A 27,403-nucleotide genomic window follows, 5' to 3' on the forward strand; every position below is an offset into this window, starting at 1 on the left:
GACCAGTGACAGCACTGAGTTTCCTACAATCAACACAAAATCTTGCAAAGTTAACTTCCTTGGGGACCAAGACAACTGGAAGCGCCCAGGAACTTACAGATTCTTTAATGACCCCCAGATGCAGCATGTTTTGAACTTCTGAGGGCTTGTCTACGCTGGCACTTTACAGCACTGTAACTTTCTCGCGCATGGGGTGTGAAAAAATACCCCCCTGAATGCAGCAAGTTTCAGCACTGTAAAGCACCAGTGTAGACAGTGCACCATCACTGGGAGCCGCTCCCCTCATGGAGGTGGGTTTTTTAGAGTGCTGGGAAAGCTCTCTCCCAGCGCTGCTGCCAGCACTTTAACGTTGCCAGTGTAGACTAGTCCTCAGGGTGAATTTGCTCTTGTACCGTGCCAGTGGCATGGGATGCCTGGCTGAGTGCCGACAGAGAGTCCTCATTAATGATCTTGTGGGTCATCGCGTGACTCCTTCCTGGCTTGGTGAAAAAAAAAACACTTGTATGTTTAGTATCAGAGGATAGCTGTGTTAGTCTGTATCCACAAAAACAACAAGGAGTCCGGTGGCATCTTAAAGACTAACATCTATATATTTGAGCATAAGCTTTCGTGGGTAAAAACCCCACTTCTTAAGATGCACAGACAGTACTTCTCCCTTTTCAATTAGGGTTAACTCACTGCGTATTTTCAGTACTGTCAAGTGATGAGTCATTTTGGCATTCAGCCATCAAAGCAATGAGGTGTGACTCAGTAGTTTCCCCTTCAACACAACAAATCATGTTTACTATGGCTTCCCTACTTTAAACCTATTCACGCTCACTGGCTGTGGGATAGCTTTACTGTGAGGTCTTTTAACATATGTACATTCAGTCACCCCTTTTACCACTTCAAAAGGTCCCTCCCGTGAGTTCTGTATTTGTATTTTCTCCCAGGGATAAGCACCAGCTCCAAGTCACCTACTTCAAAAGAATGTTTACAGGTATCAGAGTAGCAGCCGTGTTAGTCTGTATTCATAAAAAGAAAAGGAGTACTTGTGGCACCTTAGAGACTTAAGAAATTTATTTGAGCATAAGCTTTCGTGACTGAATGCATCTGATGAAGTGAGGTGTAGCTCACGAAAGCTTATGCTCAAATAAATTGGTTAGTCTCTAAGGTGCCACAAGTACTCCTTTTCTTTTTACGGATACAGACTAACACGGCTGCTACTCTGAAAACTGGCTCTTTTGTTCAAATACATTCCTAACATTGATTTCAGTGTTCCATTGAACCTCTCCACCACACCATTTGTCTCTGGGTGATATGGGGCAGCCTTTAGTTGTTTCACTCCATGCAACTTGAATAGATGGGACACGAAATTTGACTTACAATCTGATAAAATCTCTTTAGGGAAACCCACTCTGTTAAAAATAGTGAAAAGGGCTTTCACCACAGAATCGGCCTCTATGTTAGTTAGAGCGACTGCTTTGGGGTATCTGGTGGCAAAATCCACCATCACCAAGATATGTTTTTTTTGCCTTTGGGTAGGACATAGTATAGGACCCACAATGTCCATTGCTACCATATAAAATGCCTTGTGTATCTCAGGCAAGGAATGTACAGAGACTTCTTGGGTTCTGCAGGTCTCTCTCTTTTGACATAATTTACAAGACCCACAATAGTCTTCCACATCATTCTGTGTCCCTGGCCAATAAAAAATTATTCTTTAACCTATTATAGGTTCTTCATGCCCTGAAATGACCAGCAAAAGCAAAATCATGTGCTAGCAACATTAACTCCCCATCGTGCTGGACACGCACAACCTGTTCTTGTAAGATTTCTCAGGGCTTTTATCTTTCCCCATGGATGCTTCCCTGTACAATCCCCCTTCCTCTTCAGAAAAATCTTTCCCTGTTTCCCCTCACTGGGGTCCCCTTGAGGATGTAACCACAGATGCTTTCTCATCTTCAAAGCCCCGGCTATAGACAACCTGAACTGCCTCTCCAAGTTACAGGGAATAACTCCTCCTCCTTTAGCTCTGTATGCTTGCTACTTGCCTGTGCTATGCAGGAGCTTACCTTGGCTCCTGCCACACCTGAAAGCACATTGATTTCTCCTGCTGAGCTGGGGCTGTCCCTTTCCCCCACATCTTTGTGGTCTGCACAATTTTCTGCTGAGATCACAAACCAATATTCCTTTTTGCTGCAAGTTACTATATTAACCAATTTAAACATAGATAAGAAGTGCTGTTGGAATACTATACAGCAGCCCAACTTCCAGTGTTCCTTCCAGAATGTTCCTGTCCATGGGTACTTCAGCCAAAGGTACAGTAAATTTGTATCGTCCCAATGCCAGGAGTTCCGCATTCTCCCCAGGGAGGGAGCATGTCTGACTATGTTTTCCCTGACCAAAGAAATCTGTGCACCAGTGTCTCTCCACCGAATGCATTCTTTGTCATTCACCTTGGCAGCTTTAACATATACCATGTCCACCTCCTGTGGGTCAGACCTCACAAATTTAATCAGGAAACCTGTAGATACCTGGGCTCGACGGAGTATGGGCTTAGCGTCTTTGAGTTTAGGGCAATTATTCCTCAGGTGTTCAGTGCAATCGCACATGAAACACCATGGACTGTTCTCCTGTACTGGGGGTCTGCGAGCGAGATTCCCAAGGGAGGATCTATTCTGGGGTGAAGAGTGCCTAAGCTCCCAACTGCCCTGCTTCTCCACAGCGCCAAAATGTGGCCTCTCTTAAAACTGGGCTTCTAACCTTCCCTCTGTGGCTTGCTTACTGGTCACTGGTTTGTATGTAGGAATCAGTCAGATCTACTGCTTTTTGGACAGAGTCCATGAATTTATCCCAAACAGCATGTCTGACATCTTCAGAATATATGCTCAGGAGCTGCTTCTGTGCAAAGAGATCAAACAACTATCAAAGAATCAAATAACTCTCTGCCCCCTTCCCTTTGACTCATTTTTTTATCAAATCAGACAATTTATACTGATATGTTCTATGACTCATCTGGTCATACATTATGAGGGCTCTAAATTTCAATCTATACACTTCAGGAGTAATTTGAAACCTTTGCAATACAGCCTTTTCAAACTCCTATTTCAAAGCCTGGTCAACTGGCATTTCATTAAATACATTAAATACTTTACCCAAGAGCTTACTAATTAGAGTTGGGATTTTCTTGTCCTCTGGAACTTCATATACCTCACATAATCTCTTAAAAGGGGTAAAGTATTCTTCAGTACCATCTGTTTCTTTGTATGTAGAGCACAGCTTTTCCCAGCTGAGCATTCCTTGGATAGAGGGTGTACCTAGGGACTGTGGTATCTGCTCCTCCTTGTCCATTATGCTCTGGGCATACAGCCTTTCCATCTCATTTTCTTGGGTATCCTTCGCTTTCAGCTCCATAGATGATTGGTGTGTAGCTGCTTCCTTCTCCTCTTGGGTATCCTTCGCCTCTCAGCTTCCAGGGCCCACCAGAGTGCTGCTTCTTGTTCTTTAGCTCTCTAGGCAGCTTCCCATTTTTGGTGTTCACGCTCTTCGTCTTTCTCCTTAGCTAACTATTTTTGGTGTTTATGCTCCTCTTTTATTCTGTCATTCTCCACCCTAGACATCTCAAACTTTGTGGTTGCTTCACTGACACTAATGTTTATACTTTATTCTTCTATTTTCCTTACTTGAAACAAACAAAAAATAATTAAGCTATAACTTCTCTTTAACCTGTTCTCAACCTTCTGATTTGTGAATCACTTAAAGCCAGTTTATCAGTGGTGAAAGTGTGAACCTCAGTTAAACAACAAACTGTGCGTAAATCCTACCAACTATGCTAAGGTGATGTTTTGGGGTTCACCCAGGCCAGTAAAGGATTCAGTCAATATCTGCCTTGTAACCCGAGGTATCTTGTGGCTATGCAGCATTAGTTCAGAGCTCTAACCCCCAACAACCTGCCAGTGACCCACAAGCCTCACCATGGTTATGTCCAACTTGGATCCTCCTCAGAGGCCGACATTAGTAGCCTTCCAGCTTTAAATCTGCCCCAAAATCATCCTCATGCAAGGTCCTGTCTCTCTCATTGGACCCTCACAGAAAAAGCATTAGGCTTGCTGCCTCTACAGAGACAGTAACATTCTCACCTGTCAACTAAATAGAAGCACACACTTTACTGAACTTATCCAGAACTCATGATTTATAATGAAAGCAAAACAAGTTTATTAACAAAAGAGCATGGATTAAGTTACACCAGGTAAAAGACATTAGAGATCCTTACAAATAGTTAAAAGTGAAAACAGGCATCTAAAGATCTAAAACTTAATTTAGTAAAATACAGTTTTTGTTCAAAATGGTTTTTCTCTCATCCACAGTCTTCTTTCCATCTTTTTATTGGCCAGGACCCATCACAGAGATCAAACTGCTTGGGTTCTTAGTCTCCTTAAAAAGAAGCTTAACTTAGGATTCGCTTCCCTCTTGTTATAGTTCACTGAACCTTTGAAATGTATTCTTTGATGGGTACTCCCAGATAAAGTTAATTAGTTCATGCTGAGCAAAGGAGCCATGAGGTGTGGAAGATAAGGCTTCTGGTTTGTCTGCTGGTTCCTCTCCACTGATGGTAGCTACTATGCAAATTATTTCTTCCTGCTGCAATCTCTGACACAAATGATTTGTGCCACACGTGGTTTGAGGTGCCAACTGCTTTCCTTTTTCTGGAAAAAAACCTGTTAATCAACTCCCCTGACATGCCTGATTTAAACTCCTTTTAGGCTGTGTCTACATTACAGACGTTACAGCGGCACAGCTGTATCACTGCAGCTGCGCTGCTGTACGGTCTCCTGTGTAGCCACTCTGATCCGATGGAAGAGAGCTCTCCTGTCAGGATAATTAAACCATCTCCAAAGAGCTGTGGCAGCTATGTTGTCAGGAGAGCATCTCCGACCAGCATAGCGCTGTCCACACCAGCGCTTTTGTCGGTGAAACTTATGACAGTCAGGAGGGTGTTTTTTTCACTGACTGACAAAAGTGCTAGTGTAGAAATAGCCTGGGTCACAAACTTTTTAAAGTATAATATGAGTGAGTACCCATAATTCCACATACAGCATTGTTACATATATTTTACAATGATACTATTGACCAGTGTGGTGTTAGTTTTCAAATATCACTTCATAAGGCATATTTTGTACACAAATCATTGCACTAGTGTGTCAGGTGTGAATACAAGGGTGCCTAGGGACACAGAAGGTAACAGGGTTGTCTTGCCAGCAAGCTTTCAGAGAACAGTATTGGAGTGTCTTCAGTGATAACAAAGCACCAGGTTACCTGAGTGAAAAGACACTGAGCCGAGAATCCAACAAGTTGGCTAGGCATGGCTGCAGATGTTAATGACTAGTTACTTTCCTCTCTCTTACCTGTCAAGAAAGGAAAGCACCTGCAAAAAGAGAAGTGGGAATGCCCCAACCTAATAAGCCCTGTGGGTTCATACTGATTGACTTGAAAGGCCCACTACCAGAAACACCAACTGGAAATCAGTATTTGCTGGCAGTCTAGGACACTTACCCAAAGTATGTGGGGGAGAAGTCCCTGAAGGATAAAAGGACTGATAAACTTACGGCTGCATTGATGAAATATGTAGTGTTGCAGTTTGGCCAACCAATCATCTGCAATGATCAGGGGAAAGAATCTGAATCACAGTTATTATACAAGGTTTGCCAGCTAGCAACTCCAGGTAACTAAGGTGAGGACCAGCGTAGCCCACTCTGCGATTAATGGGGGAGTAGAGAGAGTAAACTGCACCATTGGTTCTATGCTTAGAGTATTAGTTAGTGAAGACCAACGAGACCGGGTTTCTACAACAACTTTTGCATAAAACACCAGCCAGCATTCAACTATCTATTACTTCCCTTATGAGATTGTTTATGGACTCCACAAATCCATGCTTCCCTGGGACTTCATGTTCTGGCAACAAGAACTGATAAGGCCCCCTGCACCTTCACAGGTGAGAACATAAGTGCTGGTTCCAGGGCTGGAGCACCCACGGAAAGAAATCAGCGGGTGCTTAGCACCCACTAGCAGCCAGCTCCCCCTCTCCCCTCCAGTGCCTCCTGCCCGCCAGCAGCCCTGCTGATCAACTCCTCCCCCTCCCTCCCAGTGCCTCCTGCCCACTGCAGTCAGCTGTTTCACAGCATGCAGGACGCTGTGGGGTGGTGGGAGGAGCAAGGGTGCGGTGTGCTCGGAGGATGGGGCGAGAGAGGTGGGGAAAAGGTTTCGGGGTGCGGTGCGGGCAGGAAGAGACGGAGTAGGGACTTGGCAGAAGGGGTCAGGTGGGGGCAGGGCCGTGGGTGGAGCAGGGGGTTGAGCACCCCCGGGGCCCGGAGGAAGCCGACACCTGTGGGTGAGAGAGACAGCGAAGACTTATATCGGTGGCCTGAGGACAGCGTTTCTAAAGGTAGAGGAACAGATGTGCCAGAAATGAGCATGGCAGGCCTAAGATACCAGGAAAAAGGAGCATTATGTGGCCATCCAGGAAGGAGGGAAGGTGTAGCTGTGCAACAGGAAAAAGCAGCCTTGAAAAAATCCTATAGTCCTTTTTGGGGGGGACCTTACACAGCAATTTAAAAATTAAACACCTTATCTTTGCTGATACTAAAAGCAAGAGCTTGCTCCTTTATAGTGCATCGAGAACTGGTGCACGGATTCATTGAAGGGGGGTGTGTGTGTGCAAACACTGAGGATGTTCAACAACCATCCCAGAGGAATGCAGAGGAGGATTTGGAGGTACCTCTGCATGTTTCTGTGTCTTGTAATGGGAGACCAGTTGTGAAGGCGGAATTGCCAAGGTATCCTCAGAATCGCAACAGACTGCAGTTCTCAGACAGTCTGTCCACAACAGATAGGTATAACCTGAGGACATGAACTCTGCATTCACTAATCAGCTAAATCAAATTATGAGTGATGTCTCCATGAATATAGGAATGGAGTGGGCAGATCAACATGGAACCTGTGGGGATGGCAGACTGCCTGGAATCATAGGAGTTTCTGTTTTAAATTCGTATTCCATTAGAGGGGGAAAAATTTTAATGATCAGTGTAGACAATATCGCCACCAATGGATGGTGATGTATCTTTATGGTGGTATTAAGTTGTTGTCTTGCATGTTATTGTGTAATTGCATGTGTTCTGAGGGATTTAGCAGAAAACTCAGCCCTACCTGTGCATGCAGGAGTTGGTACTTACAGTGTGTTGATAAATCCCTGTGATTCTATAAGTGAGTATTATACAATGTAGACATTTGTACCAAAGTTATGCCATAATTCAAAAAGAATAATAGACTGTGACTTTGTCTTCTCCATTTGACTTACCAAAAAATCAATAGTTTCCTTAAATAAAGTTGCTTTTATGCTATTTCATAGCAATTTCATATGTGGCATGGTGTGGAAAGTGGAGAGGACTAGAAGGGGTTGCAGAGCTTGGAGAAAGGAGAAACTGAACGTAACCAGAATGAACACACTATATTTGTTCTCATAGGCAAAGCACATAACCAACTTCAAAAGAGATTGGATTTTACAGGGAGATTTTTAAAAGACATAGATGGCAGCGAGGTGCCCAACTCCCACTGAAAGTCGAAGTTTAGTTAAAAAACTAAACTGAGATCATTTAAATAAAAAGTAATAAGGCCTGTAATAATGTGTAATTTAGACCCAGGCTTAAATGGGTTTAAATTATATTAATGTGATTATACTGAAAGAAGTAATGAAGTAGATGAACTATTGACAAAAATATGTTATTTACTCCTAAAAACCCATGTTGCATGCATTTGGGATAAAGGTGGATTGATGGTCTTGTGGGGTCTAAGTGTGCATTTCTGATTTGGGTGTTGGGTTGTTGGGATATGGATGGCCAGTTGACGCTGTTACTATGGGATAGTCCATTAATTAAGCAAAGCATATGGTATTTTTTAGATTTTATATTGAACTTTGTATTTTTAATAATGTGAAGTGCCTAGAGTCTAAAATAGGTGATGGAAAAATCTAAATAAATGCTGTACTAGAGGACTGGAAGATAGTCAGATGTACACCCAGCATTTAAAAAAATGAAATATATTATTATTCTGGGAATTATAAACCGGGATGACCCTTTCCTTAGTACTGGGAAAAATAGTGGTGAAAATAATTAAAATGTAGGATCTCCTACACTAAATGAGTATAATGAGTATAATGTGATACTGGTGTCATGATTTCTGTAGGAATAAATTATCTAACCAGACAGAATTATTTGAAAAAATTATCCAAATGATGTGATGATTGATTGATTCATTTATTTTAGACTTTCAAAAGGCTTTTGAAAACCTTCCTTCATGCAAGAAAAAGAAGCTTCATAACCACAGGGTAAAGTCCAGTGCTTAATCTGTGCCAGGGCTTGCCATGGCTGACCCCTTGCACCTCTAGGCTTGGCAATTCATAGCCCTGGCACCTCTGGGCTTGCTGCATCAGTTATGAATGTAAAAAAATTGTGCCCCGGCACCTCTTTCATTACAAATTAAGCACTGGTAAAGTCCTATAATCAATTCAGAAGTTTTGTGGTTCAGCACTGGAAGGGGCGGGGGAAAGGGCGGACCACGGCCGCTGGGAACTGCGAGCGGCCGGACCTGCGGACGCTCAGGTAAACAAAGTGTCTCGCGGCCCGCCAGGGGCTTACCCCGAACAAGCCGTGAACCAAGTTTGGGAACCCCTGGACTAGATGATCATAATGATCCCTTCTGGCCTTACAATCTATGATAATTATTAGAAAACTAGGAAATTCAGAGTCATGTTACAAGTAACTTAAACAAATATTATCTTGTAAAACAAATAAATAAACATTAAAAATGACAAATAACATTCCAAAACATACAAACATTTCAAAGTATGGAAGTTCACAGGGTACCCAAAGTACTGTAACTCTGCTGTGTAAAGATGCCAGCCTCTCCACCTTCTCTTCTTCATGGATGAAGTGCATCACAGAACATTGGTTTCAAAATTGCATTCATAAATATGCCATCAAACTAATCTTTTTCTCTTTTCTTGTTGTTGCTATAATTTCTTGAACTGGACATAGGAGGATTTCTATGTAGACATGCTACCATATTATATTGTGACACTTAGGTTATTGGCTGCCACATGGAATAATAGAGTAAATTGTATGTGGTGCAGAGGTACCCTCATCACTTTATAGGTTATGTCCTAAGTAGGGCTTTCAAGGAAGGAAAGGAAAAAAATTAATCATGATTAATTGCACTGTTGATAAAAGAGCACCATTTATTTAAATATTTGTGGATGTTTTCTACATTTTCAAATATATTGATTTCAATTACAACACAGAATACAAAGTGTACAGTGCTCACTTTATATTTATTTTTATATCAAATATATCAATTTTATTTATATCAAATATTTGCACTGTAAAAAACAAAAGAAATAGTATTTTTCAATTCACCTAATACAAGTACTGTAGTGCAATCTTTATCATGAAAGTCGAACTTACAAATGTAGAATTATGTACAAAAAAACTGTATTCAAAAATAAAACAGTGTAAAACTTTAGAGCCTTCAAGTCCATTCAGTCCTACTTCTTGTTCAGCCAATTGCTCAGACAAACAAGTTTGTAAACAAGAAGCGGGCAGCATTATCTCCTAAAGACAAAGATGCGCTAAAGATTCATATGTCTCTTGACATAGGTCCAGAGACGCATGTCCTCTGGAATGGTGATGAAGGAGCATATTAATGCTTAGCATATCTGGCACCTAAATACCTTGCAATGCTGGCTACAAAAGTGCCATGTGAATGCCTGTTCTCACTTTCTGGTGAGATAAATAAGAAATAAATAAGAAATAAGAAGCGGGCAGCAGCATCTCCCGTAAATGTAAACAAACTTGTTTGTCTGAGCAATTGGCTGAACAAGAAGTAGGACTGAATGTACCTGAACTAGTGGCCAGGCAAACTTTGTCAAGCTCATCAACATCCAGGTGAACTTCCTAAGGATGATCAGAGTCCTCAGAGAACCTTACAAAGGTCATCAAAAACCAACATATCACTCTGGTTTTCCTACTGTGGTGTGTATTGACCATTAAAATGTGACCATCGTGTTCAGAAATGTCACTTTGTACACCACATCTCTGTCAAATTAGTCTAATAAACATAATTTTAACTGTTTCTTACTGTCCATGCTCAAGTTTGTTCTCTCACTAAAAGAAGAATTTTCTGTCCGGGGAATAATTGTTTCCACCAAAACTGAAATTATTCTCTATCTGTAGGTGAAAGAGGGCTAGAAACTTAATTTTAGAAAAAAATACAAAATTATAGACTGCATAAATATTTTAAAATGTATTTTAGAGTTGAGAAGATAATCATGTTTCTTTTTCTTCCCAGCTATTAATAGGCTATGAAAATGGGACAGTAGTACTCTGGGACTTGCGATCAAAAAGAGCAGACTTAAGAGTTTATTATGATGAGGTAAGTAGTTCCCACTCATTCAGAGTAAAGGACAATTCAGTAGTCTTTTAAGAAGCAGAAGATATATCTGAAAGGCATTGTTAGTTTTGGAAATGCAATATACTATAGTACTTAAAGCCATGCCACCTTAGCAGTAGGTGTCAAAACCTAGGATCTCCAAGTCTGAATGCATGTGCTGTTACTGCTTGAGCTAAAAGACCCAGCTCTCTAGCCAGTGCTGGAGCAGACTCATCATCCTCTGTGTGGTCTACTTACCACTAGAGGGGGACAGAGCACCACACCGAGCATGCATGTGTACAACAAGAGCTGTATGAATAACTGATTTTTTTGTTTCACTGGAAATTCCGAAAAAATTTAAAAAATAGTTTTGGATCAAAATTTTTTAAAAATACAATGGAAGGAAATTTCTAAACAAAAGAATCTCGAACTGAAAAATTCAAACATTTCATTTTGACTTTTTTGGAATTTCTTTTGCTTTTTTTAAAACATGAACAATTTAGTGTAACTGATGAGAATTTTTTGGTTTTGTCACATCTACATTTTTGCCTAAGAAAAGTTTCAGCTCTAGTTACAACTGTATTTAGGAAGTACACTGCATTGTTATCATTACTGGATAGTTCTACTTCATAAGTTAATATCAAAGGCAAGTTATTAAATAGGTTTTATATATTACACAAAGACCCAGAGGCTGAGTAGCAGTTGGTTTTAGTATGTAATATTCTTACGTATCTCTTTCAATTTGTAACTAAGTTGGAAAATCAGATGAAGATTCAGTTCTTGTGTTCCACAGAATTCTTTTTAAAAATACGAATGATTATTTGGAGAATGTTTCATATGTACATGGCATTCAGCAAAACACAAACAGACTGGATAACCCAACTCAGAGAAATACAAATATAGCTCATGGGTAACAGAAAGAGATAAAAGGAGATTTCTGGGAGGATATTCATGCAGGAACTGTTTTTTCACCCCTCCTCCCTATTTTTTTTTAAATGTATGAAGAATACCTAAATAGTTGGGGGGAGGGTTCCCAACTTTAAAAATGGTCTGGGCAGGAGTCTCATCCCTGGGTCTTGTATTCCTTAGTGTGAGGTGGACAGAAATCCCACAAGATCTAAGATTCTTGTTCCCTGAAGGCAGTGGTATTGGATCAGCTTGTGAGCCATCTCCCTGTTAGCACATAGGTAATAGTTCAGTGTCTTCTGGATCGTTAGGCAGAGATGGACGAGGAATCTGTACGCCCTTCTGATGGGCAGAAGAATTGAGTGCAAATCAACATTTCCATTTGCAGATGAGCACTCTGTATCAATTCAGCTCAATTCGGTGAGACTCTATTGGCATATGTAGCAGATCGAGCACCACCATGTCGCCTCCTGCTGGTTGCCTTGGGAATTAGCTCTTTTCCAGCCCTCAGAGCGCCCCCTGCTGGTTGGTGTCTAGCCTGCCTCAGGCCCCCATGTCCCTCCTGGACCCCGATGCCCTTTACCTTGGGGTTCTGCCCCGCAGCAGTACCCCGGCTCTCTGGGTCTCCCGTCCCAGGGGAACCCCATCCCCCTATGCTCACCTGGCCTCAGTGGCTACTGCCAGTCGTCATCTAGTCCCCTTTCTCTGGGGCAAACTGCAGTCTGTAATGGCCACTCATTATTGGCAAGGGGGTTGGACCAGCTGCCTCTGCCTATCCCTGGGCTGCACCTCTGCGGCCCCAGTACCTCCTAGGGCCTTTAACAAGGCCTCAGCCTGGGGAGTTGCCAGGCCAGAGCTTCCCAGCTATACCTGCCCTTCCCCAGCACTGCTCTGCTTCAGGTACCTCATGCTCCCAGGCAGCTAGGTCCTTCCCACTCCAAGGCTGGAGTGAACCTCTCTTCAAAGCTAGAGAGAGACTGTTTACCTTATGGCCCGGCAGCTCTTTTATAGGGCCCAGCCTGGCCCTGATTGGCTGCCTCCCAGGCTCTTCTTATTGGCTCTCAGCCCCAGCCCTCTCCAAGGGCTGGCTTTTAAACCTTTCAGGGCCGGAGCAGGATGAGTGCCCCGCTACAGAATGACAAGCCATCCAGGTGTTGCCAAACTGTCAGAAAAAGAACAGACCCTTCAGGTATGAGGTATGTTAGAAAACCAGACTCCTATTGGTGAAAATAGTTGGATCATTTTTCTGTCGATGCTTTCATAGTTTAGCTCCATAAAGCCAAACTTAGGAATGTAGGAATTGTGTCATAAAATTGACATGTGGTCCATCTAGTCTGGTTTCTGGCAGTGACCTGTACAAGATGCTTGACAAGAGAATGTCATCTCTACAGGTTCCTCCTTTCATAGACGTCACTTGCTCCTTTTGGATTTTCTACGTTTCTGGGCTTCTTTAGCTTTTAATTATTTTCTAAGCAAAAATTTTATGCCATAATTCTTTTCACTCCATATTTGGATTGATATGGCATATTCTTACATTATCATATTCAGTTGTATGGTGGTTCTGATTCTTATTTTTCTTCCTTATTCTTTTATTTCTAATGGTTCACACAGTAACTTTCATCTTTTCATTACATCTTCCTTCCAAACTGCATCCTTTTGTTGTCATTCCTTTTGTTGTCATTTCATTTTCACACCCTTGCCTCGTGGAGTCATCATCTCAGTATTCAAGCAACATACTTGGCTTCTTACTTTATGTGCACTCATTTTCTCTTTCTATTGTCTACCTATTTAATCTTTCCAGTACACATTTGGCTTTCCCTTAACGCATCTTTACACTATGTATTCAACTTGTACGGAGTGTCACAGCTGAAAATGTCATTCCGTTCCATTGAATTAGTCATCCATCAGTTATTAGATATTTTAACATTTTTTTTTATTCTGTAGCCAACGCATTGAGACAAAATGAATTTTACTTAATTTTAAGAATTAAGTTTAACAAAATAGGAAATTAAATTTTGTATATCGCTAAATTGTTGAACATAGGGCAAAATGATTAATATGTGAAATGGGGTGCAAATGTACTTACTACAATGTACTTACTCTTCTGCAGACTAAACAGTCCCAGTTCCCTCAGCCTCTGCTCACAAGTCATGTGTTCCAGTCCCCTAATCATTTTTGTTGCCCTCCACTGGATGCTTTCCAATTTTTCCACATCTTTCTTGTAGTGTGGGGCCCAAAACTGGACACAGTACTCCAGATGTGGCCTCACCAATGTCGAATAGAGGGGAATGATCACGTCCCTCGATCTGCTGGCAATGCCCCTACTTATACAGCCCAAAATGCCGTTAGCCTTCTTGGCAACAAGGGCACACTGTTGACTCATATCCAGCTTCTTGTCCACTGTAACCCCTAGGTCCTTTTCTGCAAGACTGCTGCCGAGCCATTTGGTCCCTAGTTTGTAGCAGTGCATGGGATTCTTCCGTCCTAAGTGCAGGACTCTGCACTTGTCCTTGTTGAACCTCATCAGATTTCTTTTGGCTCAATCCTCTAATTTGTCTCGGTCTCTCTGTATCCTATCCCTACCCTCCAGCGTATCTACCGCTCCTCCCAGTTTAGTGTCATCTGCAGACTTGCTGAGGGTGCAGTCCACACGATCCTTCAAATCATTAATGAAGATATTGAACAAAACTGGCCCCAGGACTGACCCTTGGGGCACTCTGCTTGATACCGGCTGCCAACTAGACATGGAGCCATTAATCACTACCCGTTGAGCCCGACAATCTAGCCAGCTTTCTATCCACCTTCTAGTCCATTCATCCAGCATTAGCTCTCTCCCCCCTCCTCCACACACACACACACACCTACCTCTCCCCAGGTCTAAAGCAGACAGGGAAAGCAGGAGCTCTGATCTGGCTTCCACCTATTCTCCTCACTGTGAAACCAGAGAAGGCAGAGCAAATGGAATGAAGATCAAAGCACCAGCTCTGTGCTAGCCCACTATGCGCAATCTGAATTTGTTACCTAAGAACCTCTTGATCCCTACTGGCAGAGGGCACAGTGTAAGTAAGGGTTACAGGAGTCCCCTGTACGTACCAGTCCACCAAAGAACATCATGTAAGGTCTCTAATGAAAGCCTGTTTCACACTGATCATCATCATTCTTGTGAGATGTATGTTCAGAAAATATGTGAAGAGTTATGCATATATACTAAAAATCATGTTCTCTAGCTCTGTGAGTTAGGACTGGTCACCATAAGGTAATCCACATGCTCCTGGCAGGTGGGGGAGAAAGGAGGGAAAGAGACGCTTATCTCACTCTGGCTGGTCATGTGCAAATTAAGTATTGTGTGGTTCAGAATGGACACCCATTTACAGTCTGAGCAAAATACTAATCAATATATTGCTGAGGTTGCAGAGAAAAAACAAAACCAGTAGGGGTTATCCTGGTTAGGAGTAAGATGATGAACTTTTGAAACTGTATCTGGGGTGCAGCTGAATCCCCAGTTATTCCTTTAGTCTTTGAGGACAAGCTGCCAGCAGGTTTGATCTTATGAAAAGGGATCTCGGCCAACCTGGTTGAAAATTCTGGGAAAAGGACTTGGGATAAGCGAACTTGTCGAAGACAGAGGAATGCCTTGGTAGTTAAGTTTAGTTTTAGAAAGAGTGTTGTGATTTTGTTTTATATGTACCATTTGTTTCCAATATTCTCACTCACTATCACTTACTGCTCTGTTCTTTGATAGTAATCTTATTCTTGCTTTCACTATATGTATATCTAAACAGTGGTGAGCTGGAACTGGTTCACACCAGTTCGCTGGAACCGGTTGTTAAATTTAAAGGAGTACTTGTGGCACCTTAGAGACTACCAGTTTATTTGAGCATAAGCTTTCATGAGCTACAGCTCACTTCATCGGATGCATAGTGTGGAAAATACAGAAGATGTTTTTATACACACAAAATAACAGAACGCCACTAGCCGTCACCTTCAGCCTCCAACTAAAACCCCTCCCACGCATTATCAAGGATCTACAACCTATCCTGAAGGATGACCCAACACTCTCACAAATCTTGGGAGACAGGCCAGTCCTTGCCTACAGACAGCCCCCCAGCCTGAAGCGAATACTCACCAGCAACTATATACCACACAACAGAACCACTAACCCAGGAACCTATCCTTGCAACAAAGCCCGTTGCCAACTGTGCCCACATATCTATTCAGGGGACACCATCACAGGGCCTAATAACATCAGCTACACTATCAAAGGCTTGTTCACCTGCACATCCACCAATGTGATATATGCCATCATGTGCCAGCAATGCCCCTCTGCCATGTACATTGGTCAAACTGGACAGTCTCTACGTAAAAGAATAAATGGACACAAGTCAGATGTCAAGAATTATAACATTCAAAGACCAGTCGGAGAACACTTCAATCTCTCTGGTCACTCGATTTTTGATCTCAAAGTGACTATCCTTCAACAAAAAAAACTTCGAAAACAGACTCCAACGAGAGACTGCTGAATTGGAATTAATTTGCAAATTGGATACAGTTAACTTAGGCTTGAATAGAGACTGGGAATTGTTGACTCATTTTAAAAAGTAACCTATTTCCCCTTGTTTATTCCCCCCTCCCCCCGCACTGTTCCTCAGACGTTCTTGTTAAACCCTGGATTTGTGCTGGAAATGGCCCACCTTGATTATCATACACATTGTAAGGAGAGTGATCACTTTAGATAAGCTATTACCAGCAGGAGAGTAGGGTGGGGGGAGAGAAAACCTTTTGTAGTGATAAACACCCATTTTTTCATGGTTTGTGTGTATAAAAACATCTTTTGTATTTTCCACAGTATGCATCCGATGAAGTGAGCTGTAGCTCACGAAGCTTATGCTCAGATAAATTGGTTAGTCTCTAAGGTGCCACAAGTACTCCTTTTCTTTTTGCGAATACAGACTAACACGGCTGTTACTCTGAAACTTGTTAAATTTAGAAGCTCTTTTAGAACCGATTCTAAAAGGGCTTCTAAATTTAACAACTGGCCAAAAGTGGCGCCTTAGGCACCGACTCCCTGAGTGCTCTGGGGCTGGAGAACCCACGGGGAGAATTTGGTGGGTGCAGAGCACCCACCGGCAGCTCCCCAACACCCGCCCGGCCCCAGCTCACCTCCGCTCTGCCTCCGCCCCTGAACGCGCCGTCCCGCTCTGCTTCTCTGCCCTCCCTCCCCACTGTTTCCCATGAATCAGCTGTTCGCACGGGAAGCCTGGGAGGGCTGAGAAGCAAGCGGCGGCTTCGTGCTCAGGCCCAGGGAGGTGGAGGTGAGCTGGGGTGAGGAGTGGTTCCCCTGCACCCCCCCCCCCCCCAGGTTACCTGCTGCGGCGTGGGCAGCCCTCCTCGCGCCCCCCTGCCCCAGCTCACCTCTGCTCCACCTCCGCCTCCCTGGGCCTGAGTACGAAGCCGCCGCTTGCTTCTCAGCCCTCCCAGGCTTCCCACGCGAACAGCTGATTCGCGGGAAGCCGGGGTGGGGGGCGGGGGGCGAAGAAGCAGAGCGGGGCGACGCGTTCAGGGGAGGAGGCGGAGGCAGAGGGGAGGTGAGCTGGGGCCAGGCGGGGGGTGGGGAGCTGCCGGTGGGTGCTCTGCACCCACCAAATTCTCCCCATGGGTGCTCCAGCCCCGGAGCACCTAGGGAGTCAGTGCCTAAGGCACCACTTTTAATGTGATCAGTGGGGGAGTGGCCGCTCCCCCTGTTCCCCCCCTAGCTACGCTACCCCGCCCCTAGGAGCCAGAGGGACCTGCTGGATGCTTCCTGGGAGCTCCCCCAGGTAAGTACCGGCGGGACTCCCCACCTCACCCCCCGGCAGATCCCTCTGGCTCTTAGGGGCAGGGCGGGGTGGGCACCCACTACAGTGGCCCACGAGACCCTCCTGCCCGGTTCTGGGGGCAGTCAGGGGACAGGGGAGGGGGGTGGATGGGGCAGGGGTCCCGGGAAGGAGGGCATCAAGGAACACGGGGGGTTGGATGGGGCAGGAGTCCCGGGGGTCGGGGGTGGGCCACGACCCCCTCATGGGGTGAGGAGGGAACCAGTTGTTAAGATTTTGGCAGCTCATCACTGTATCTAAATGGTGCGTGTTAAGTGAGTGAGGATCCTAAGATGAATCTTGCAAGCTGGGATGTATTATTCCTTTGAGAACAGAGGATCTGAGAATTCTGGAGTGTTCATTGGATCGGGGCTGAGCACTCCAGAAGGACACTCAGAGGACCCAGAGATTGGTGTGTGCTTATCGCTAACCTGTACAGACAGGGTGAGGCCTGCAGAGGCATGGAAGACAGTGCTTGTGTTGCCAGAGGCTGATGATTTTAGGGAGCTCATCCACAGGAGGCCCAAACAAGACTTCCGCAGGCTAAGGGCAGGTGGACGAGGTGTCTCACAACCCTATGTACTCCTGGGAATCTGCCCCTTGTAGCAAGTGCCCTGAGCTTGCAGGTGTATCTGGTGTTTTCAGTAAAACTGAATAATTCTGTTCAGATACAATTCTCTGTGCATGTGGAGAATGATATACACTAAGATAAGTTACTACACATTTAAGTTAGCGTGTACAGTTGAAGGTGCTTCTTTTGTCTGATCAGATGAGCAATCTGAGTGAAAGTACTTTAAAGGAGTGCTGATGGTGGTGGATTGCAGACAAATAAGAGACACCCAATTGCTGAGATGCCGTTGGATAAGGATAACCTCAAATCATACATTAAAATGTAGCCGTATTAGTTAATGTGAACCATGTATTCTGTAATGACTTCTGTCTGTTCTCACTACCATTTCTTTAGGCTATTCATTCTGTTGACTGGCATCATGAGGGGAAGCAGTTCATGTGCAGTCACTCTGATGGCAGCTTGACTCTGTGGAACTTGAAAAGTCCGAGCAGACCATTTCAGATAACAATCCCACATGGTAAGAAAGATGCTTTAAAAAAAACATATTGCAGGGAAGGAATGAAAAAGATGGTTTTATTTACAGATATTTATGATTAGTTCATTTTATCTGGTCCTGTGTCCCTACTTCGTAGCCATTTCTTGTATAGGTTCTTATATTCTTTAATCTGCAGAATATTCTCAAAATCAACTAGCAGCTATGTTACATTTAACGTCAGAGGCCTCAAAAAAGCCTGTCTTAGCACAAAGTATCTGATCTTTGTTTGATGCCCTCTGCCTCTGACCATCTTTGATTTTTTTTGCTTGTGGGAAACAACATTTAAGCTCATATGTGTTTTAAAACAAAATTTAAAAAGACAATAGGAGCTCTGTTTTCATGAAGTTTGTTATCTTGGTAATTTGCTGTGAAGAAAGAAAATATGTTGAGTAAAAGAGCAAAAGGAATCTAATTATTTCAGAAAAATTAATATCCAAACTGCAGTGGAAAATAGGTATTAGAACTCTGCCATCCGCAATGACTTTAAAGTTCAATTATTGTGCTATATATAGAACTTGTCCAGTGTGGTGGCAATTATAAATTTTAGTAAGATTTATACCTTCTTTCTTTCCACAGGAAAAATTCAAAGAGATGGGAAAAAACCTGAGTCTTGTAAACCAATTCTTAAAGTAGAATACAAGACATGTAAAAGCAGGTATGTTTTTGTCTCCTTAGGAAAAGATTAAGCCATATCTATGTGCTTGGCTACACTCTCTATGTAAAATGGAGCTGCTTATGAATACTTCTCTCTGTAAGGCACTGTTGGACATATAGATGAATGATACAGACTATAATTACATGATCAGATGCTGTTTGGTCTGGATGATGGTCTTATGGTTAGATCACTGGAAAGGACCCAAGAAAACTGGATTGTGTCCAGTCTGCTTACCTTGGCCATAGATTTCCTTCACTGCTGAGGAAGTCATTTAAACCGAGTTTCAAAAGGTGTCTTCAGAATGATATGGTCTGCAGTAAAGTATCAGAACGATACGGACTGCTGTTTCTAATTTATGCTGTTTAAAAATTATTAAAATTATGTATTTGTTTTTTAAAATGCAGCTCTTAAAATAATAAGCAAATGAATCACAGAATACATAGCAAATGAAATTAAATGGGACTGCCCTGCTTTTTAAGCATTTTCTATGCATATTTAGATCTCTGATACACATTTAATCTTCCAGAGGTTGATCCTTCCTACTATATACAGTATTTCAAATCTTTTAGGAAAATAATATTGATTTTCTTATTTAGTTTCTTTTATTTAGTATACAACAGCAAAAGCAAAATGTTGAATTGACTTTCAATATATTCCTTTGTCATCTTCCCAATTAATAGTCTATGTGCAAATGCACATTACAATTTTAGGCCCTAAATCAGAAAATCACTTAAGCACATGTTTAAACATATACTTAAGTCCCATTTAAATCATTGGGACTCAAGCATATGCTTAAAGTTATTGCATGCTTAAATACATTCCTGAATTGGAGTCTGACTGAGAAGGGGTTTAAAAGGTCTATGTGTCATATTTTCCACTAAAAGAAAAGGAGTACTTGTGGCACCTTAGAGACTAACCAATTTATTTGAGCATAAGCTTTCGTGAGCTACAGCTCACTTCATCGGATGCATACCGTGGAAACTGCAGCAGACTTTATATATACACAGAGAATATGAAACAATACCTCTTCCCACCCCACTGTCCTTCTGGTAATAGCTTATCTAAAGTGATCATCAGGTGGGCCATTTCCAGCACAAATCCAGGTTTTCTCACCCTCCACCCCCGCCACACAAATTCACTCTCCTGCTGGTGATAGCCCATCCAAAGTGACAACTCTTTACACAATGTGCATGACAATCAAGTTGGGCTATTTCAGCATCACTTGCCCCATAACCTCAGCCATGCGGAACGCAATGCCATCCACAGCCTCAGAAACAACTCTGACATCATAATCAAAAAGGCTGACAAAGGAGGTGCTGTTGTCATCATGAATAGGTCGGAATATGAACAAGAGGCTGCTCGGCAGCTCTCCAACACGAGTTTCTACAAGCCATTACCCTATGATCCCACTGAGAGTTACCAAAAGCAACTACAGCATTTGCTCAAGAAACTTCCTGAAAAAGCACAAGATCAAATCCGCACAGACACACCCCTGGAACCCCGACCTGGGATATTCTATCTACTACCCAAGATCCATAAACCTGGAAATCCTGGGCGCCCCATCATCTCAGGCATTGGCACCCTGACAGCAGGATTGTCTGGCTATGTAGACTCCCTCCTCAGGCCCTACGCTACCAGCACTCCCAGCTACCTTCGAGACACCACTGACTTCCTGAGGAAACTACAATCCATCGGTGATCTTCCTGATAACACCATCCTGGCCACTATGGATGTAGAAGCCCTCTACACCAACATTCCACACAAAGATGGACTACAAGCCGTCAAGAACACTATCCCCGATAATGTCACGGCTAACCTGGTGGCTGAACTTTGTGACTTTGTCCTTACCCATAACTATTTTACATTTGGGGACAATGTATACCTTCAGATCAGCGGCACTGCTATGGGTACCCGCATGGCCCCACAGTATGCCAACATTTTTATGGCTGATTTAGAACAACGCTTCCTCAGCTCTCGTCCCCAAAAGCCCCTACTCTACTTGCGCTATATTGATGATATCTTCATCATCTGGACCCATGGAAAAGAAGCCCTTGAGGAATTCCACCATGATTTCAACAATTTCCATCCCACCACCAACCTCAGCCTGGTCCAGTCCACACAAGAGATCCACTTCCTGGACACTACAGTGCTAATAAACAATGGTCACATAAACACCACCCTATACCGGAAACCTACTGACCGCTATTCCTACCTGCATGCCTCCAGCTTTCACCCTGACCACACCACACGATCCATTGTCTACAGCCAAGCTCTGCGATACAACCGCATTTGCTCCAACCCCTCAGACAGAGACAAACACCTACAAGATCTCTGTCAAGCTTTCTTACAAATACAATACCCACCTGCAGAAGTAAAGAAACAGATTGATAGAGCCAGAAGAGTTCCCAGAAGTTACCTACTACAGGACAGGCCTAACAAAGAAAATAACAGAACGCCACTAGCCGTCACCTTCAGCCCCCAACTAAAACCCCTCCAACGCATTATTAAGGATCTACAACCTATCCTAAAGGATGACCCAGCACTCTCACAAATCTTGGGAGACAGGCCAGTCCTTGCCTACAGACAGCCCCGCAACCTGAAGCAAATACTCACCAACAACCACATACCACACAACAGAACCACTAACCCAGGAACTTATCCTTGCAACAAAGCCCGTTGCCAACTGTGTCCACATATCTATTCAGGGGACACCATCACAGGGCCTAATAACATCAGCCACACTATCAGAGGCTCGTTCACCTGCACATCCACCAATGTGATATATGCCATCATGTGCCAGCAATGCCCCTCTGCCATGTACATTGGTCAAACTGGACAGTCTCTACGTAAAAGAATAAATGGACACAAATCAGATGTCAAGAATTATAACATTCATAAACCAGTCGGAGAACACTTCAATCTCTCTGGTCACGCAATCACAGACATGAAGGTCGCTATCTTAAAACAAAAAAACTTCAAATCCAGACTCCAGCGAGAAACTGCTGAATTGGAATTCATTTGCAAATTGGATACTATTAATTTAGGCTTAAATAGAGACTGGGAGTGGCTAAGTCATTATGCAAGGTAGCCTGTGTCCTCTTGTTTCTTCCTACCCCCCCCCCCACAGATGTTCTGGTTTAACTTGGATTTAAACTTGGAGAGTGGTCAGTTTGGATGAGCTATTACCAGCAGGAGAGTGAGTTTGTGTGTGTATGGGGGTGGGGGGGATGTGAGAAAACCTGGATTTGTGCAGGAAATAGCCCAACTTGATTGTCATGCACATTGTGTAAAGAGTTGTCACTTTGGATGGGCTATCACCAGCAGGAGAGTGAATTTGTGTGGGGGGGTGGAGGGTGAGAAAACCTGGATTTGTGCTGGAAATGGCCCACCTGATGATCACTTTAGATAAGCTATTACCAGCAGGACAGTGGGGTGGGAGGAGGTATTGTTTCATATTCTCTGTGTATATATAAAGTCTGCTGCAGTTTCCACGGTATGCATCCGATGAAGTGAGCTGTAGCTCACGAAAGCTTATGCTCAAATAAATTGGTTAGTCTCTAAGGTGCCACAAGTACTCCTTTTCTTTTTGCGAATACAGACTAACACGGCTGTTACTCTGAAACCTGTCATATTTTCCACTATATTCCTACAAACAATTTTTAAAAAGGAAATGCCCACAGAGAAAACACTTTAAAAAAACCCACACCTCCAGCATATACTAACTCCCAACATTTCCTAAAATTGCATTATAATGCAGAACTTCAACTCTGACCTTAGACTTACCCATCAGAGAAGAACACAATATTCTGGTATGGAATGTCTAAAAGATATGTGTTGTTGTTGGAGTTAAGGTTTTGTGTTATAGTGTAATCATGGGAATTAGGATGTGTGTGTTGTGTTACTACACAGGATAAAAGTGTAAGGGAGTTGTTTATAGAGGGGAGAAATCTGTCTGTGAAAATGGTGAATATGATGTTTGGTGGGGATAGAGAGAAAGAAGAATATTTTAACTGGATAATTCCTACTTTTAAGGGTTTGTGTGGGTGAGGAGAACTCTCTCCTTAGGCAACTTTAATAGATTTTAAATGTAAGTTTTTGTCTTTGTGAGAATTTATGTAAAGGTCCAAGTGTTTTTTCAAATTTTGAAATACACTTGTTAAGTATATCACATGTAGGACTAGTGGGACATAATAATATAATTATTTGCATTTCTGTAATGCCTGCCAGATTGTGCCCCAAGTTCCATGCACAGATCTCATGCCTTCTGCATGGAATGTGGTGGAATTAGCCTCATCCACAGCGTTGTTGTTGTTGTGATGTGCCTTTTACCCCGCTACCCGCACAGAACCACCATGTGGTCTATCCATAGGACTGGAATCTAAGTGTGGACTGAGCACGCAATGAGCAGCTCCGCGAGTTGAGATAGAAGGATGCACCTCTCCACCACATTATGACAACCAGGCATTTGCTAGATAGGTCAATGATTTTTCATAAGTTTCACAGAAAAAAGTTACATTTGGGAATCAGAAAATACATCTTTCTATTGCTTTATAGTATTTTAAGACTGAAGTGTACAAAGAATTATTTTATTTAAATTTATTTAAAGTTATGTTACAAAGAAGCAGGCAAACATTATCATTATCATATGTACATTATTTCAAAATCTTTGGCTTTATTCCTTATATTCTGAATTATTTTAGCAACCCAGCAATAAATTTTTCATCTATCACCATCTTTTTGGAATCCAAAACTAACAGATACAAGATTCCAGTTATATAAGTTGGAGTTTGAGCTGCTTAGCTTATACCGGTTGTTCCGTTTAATTTGTGTAGAGGCAGAAATGTTATGACAAGTAACATATTACAAAACAAGGTACAATATGACCTAAAAATATTTGTCGATGAATTGAAAAGGTCTTTAAAAGGGTTTTGAACTTTGTAAAGACTGTATAGTTTAACAGTAGCAATTGCATCTTTTAATATTTTAATTCAAAAATTTTGCTGGGAGGTTTTCTAGGTATTTAATATTTAGAGTCTTTTACAACATACAAAGCTGCATTTGTTCTTCTTTATAGGAAATTAGGAATTATCACACCAGGAAAGTCCAATTTACTATTTATATATAGGCCGTTCTCTGGTGCTTATCAAGGCTAGTATGCTTTCTCTCTGCCAGACCTGAACAGACCATTGTTTATTTAGTCCACTGTTCTGTCTCCTCATTATACTGGGACAGACCAGTGGTCCATTTAGTCTGATATCCTATCTCCTTAAGGTATCCAATGGTCTGTTGTATTACAGAAATTAAATCCTTGAATGGCTAAGTGGGTCAATACCAAGGAGGAGTAGAAAGGTGGTATTTCTTCTGTATTCAGCATTTCTGTATAAAATATCTTAGTAATGGGAGACTGAGAACCTTCAGCATTGCAGCTTTCCAGAGTTCAAGTTTCTTTCCCTTTCTTTCCATGAGAGCTTTTCCGTTACGTTTGAATTACTTTGATGTTTTAGGTGTGGACAACCCACCACCACACACAAACAGAACAGACTCACTTTCTCACAGGTCTATATACAGCTATATGAAATCACATACACTCAAGTTTGGGGAAGAGGGTGCAGGAAGACTGGCCCCTCTACTTGGGTAGAATTAACTTTGTGGTATATTGTCTGAAGTGGTTGTGCTAGTGGTGAGGGGTCTGTCTCTGGATGGGAGGAGTATGGACTGCTGGATGTTTTTAACTTCTTTTGGTTTTGAGATTTTGCATTAGTTATGTCTGTGTAGATCAATCTTAACATACACATACTGTAGTGTTTTTGTGTATTAATTCCCCAGTTTATAGATTTAGATAATATCTCTGACACACCGATGGCTCCTTTCATGAAAAACCTGATCTCTCTCAAAGTGTCCAGTTGGATTAGTTGGTTACTTCCACAAAAATCCTTGTTTTATAGAAGAGGATGTTCAACAAAGCAATGGCTACTATGACCAAGGACAGGATCTTCATGAAAGTGTTCAGACAGCTCAAGAGCCCACATAAAGACTTCCAAATATGGAAGTAGATGACATATAACAAGCTATCCATTGTTACCCATTGTTCATAAATGTTCAGTTATACTGAAAAATACTGTAAAGGTTTTTCTTTTAATTAATAAAATAATTATGTATTTTTACACAGCTAAATCTCATTATGTATAACTTTTTAAAGGGTAGTTTTTAGAGGGACCTGAAAATGATGAGATTCAAAATGTGGTATTTGAAGGCCTATTTTTAATTAATGTAAATATATGTATATGTATAAACCTACTTTTCTCAGTGCTATGGGTCTCTCAAAATATTTCCACACACAAAAATAAACCCTTCAAAATCTGCATCTGTATTAGTGGTACAAATCCACCACCACAATTTCATTTTTTCTCTTTTTAAACACTATGGGATGAAAGGCATGACACAAATGTGAGATTATAGAGATGATCTATTATTGCTTTTTGTTTTTTGACACAGTGAACCATTTATAATCTTTTCTGGTGGACTATCCTATGACAAAGCTTGTCGAAGACCAAGTCTAACCATCATGCATGGAAAAGCTATTACGGTGCTTGAAATGGATCACCCTATAGTTGACTTTTTAACTCTTTGTGAAACACCATATCCAAATGGTGAGTGTATGAAGCTACAATAGTACAGTATTGTCAAAGAAGAGAAATGTTATTCGTTAAAAAATTATATGAAGTGGTCTTATCACAGAATTTAGTGTCCATACAGCATGATAAACAAGTTGGGGATCTCAGTTCCCAAAGGACAGTTCTCCATGTTACAAAAACCAACACCACAATTGACAGCAGCTGGACCCTTTGTTTGCAGTCTCCGCAGAAAGATCAAGAAATGAATGGGCTGAATTCCCCTCTTACCATGGTGTGGTGGGGGGAGGTGGGGAGTGGGGGGAAGGGGAGCTCCAAGTCACAGTTGACACACACTGATCAGTCAATGTAAGGAAGCTTACATTGCCACTACTCAGAAATAAATGGAGAGCTTAAGTCTCATGGCTTGGTCATTATATAATGCCTGCATCTGTAATTTTCACTCCATGCATCTGAAGAAGTGGTGTTTTACCCACGAAAGCTTATGCCCAAATAAATCTGTTAGTCTTTAAGGTGCCACCAGACTCTTTGTAGTCTCATGGCTGTAATTCTGGTGCTTTTCATGAACGTTAAGTCCTTAAATCAGCAAAGTGTTTAAGCTTGTGCTTAAATCCATCCCTTTTGAGCAAAGCACAAGCTTAATTAAGAATGTGCTGAAGTGTTTTGCTCTGCTGAACAGGGATGGACTGTTAAATTGAGGACTAAATTAACAGAAAAACTAAGAAGGGTGAGGGGTAGGGAAAGCTAAAAACCTATAAGAAATTAAGTCTGGTATCTTCAGCATAAAAGAGGGTGAGCAGAAATGTAGAAGAAACATTTAGCACGTAAATTAATAAAAATAAAACCTTGTTGAATAATTTGAATTAGTATAAAGCAAATATTTATTTCCAATGTCTAGTGAATGGAAGCTTCAATAATTGAATTAATGTATCTGGGCTGCCAATTCACTATGTTAAACTTAGTGGTGCTTCCATATTATGGATTCTTTTACTGATTTACACAGTAGTACATTTTTGTTTTATGTTAGTCTGTATTGTTCATAATCCAGTGTGTCAATATGCTACCACAGGATGTGCATTAATAGTAAACCACAAAGGGAAGAGCATTAGTTGATACATTCCTCAGGTTCATTCAGCCTTGTGCCTTCAACCATCTGAGGAGTTCAACCTTGCACATCATGTGTGAGAGAGAGAGCTACTGCACCTGAATTGATCACAAAATAGTAGATGCCTCCAGCAGTCTCACAACAAAATCATAACAATAATATTGCTACAAAAACCAATTTATGCAATGCATGTTTTAATTATGAAAAATACTTCCCAGTATATAAATAATGCCTTATACTTACTGTGTTAACTTTTTTCTTTCTTTCCTACTTTGTTTCCTTTATTATCTGGAACTCATTTCTGTTAAAAAACCCCAAACTTGGAACATCATAGTTTGGATACCAAGGTGATTGGCAACTTAGATAAAAATTCACTTTTACAAAGGAAAGTGGTGTAAGAGTGGTTAGAAGACCACAGTCTAAACTGCAAATGGCAGCTTGATATTTAGGAGGGGAGGAGGCAGTTTAAATCTTTGTCTTCTTTTTCAGCCCATTACACGCTATTCCTCCCCAACTCTGTTTGCAGTACAACTGCATCTCTTTCTTCACCTCCAGAGTGTACCTTCGTTATCTTTGTCTCCTCATTAACTCTCCCCAATTCACATTTTAAAATAATGGATCTAGTGAACTTTTTGCATTTGAGATTACAGCTGTGCACTATTGGGAGTTGGTGGACTGTGCATCTC

General features: G+C 42.0%; 1 protein-coding gene across 4 annotated transcripts in view; it reads left to right on the forward strand.

Annotated features, from left to right (window-relative positions):
- The window catches only part of STXBP5L (syntaxin binding protein 5L), a 444,549-nt gene that overhangs the window by 269,190 nt on the left and 147,956 nt on the right, over positions 1–27,403 (forward strand). For all 4 annotated transcript variants that reach the window (XM_084624313.1, XM_084624314.1, XM_084624315.1 and 1 more), the window contains exons 7-10: positions 10,381–10,464; positions 18,184–18,307; positions 18,902–18,980; positions 25,476–25,630. In XM_084624313.1, coding sequence (XP_084480439.1) covers positions 10,381–10,464; positions 18,184–18,307; positions 18,902–18,980; positions 25,476–25,630 — 442 coding nt within the window. The remainder of the gene's footprint in view (positions 1–10,380; positions 10,465–18,183; positions 18,308–18,901; positions 18,981–25,475; positions 25,631–27,403) is intronic.

The sequence above is a fragment of the Lepidochelys olivacea genome (genome assembly GCF_965140295.1).
Source record: "Lepidochelys olivacea isolate rLepOli2 genome assembly, chromosome: 1".
NCBI classification, from domain to species: Eukaryota; Metazoa; Chordata; order Testudines; family Cheloniidae; genus Lepidochelys; species Lepidochelys olivacea.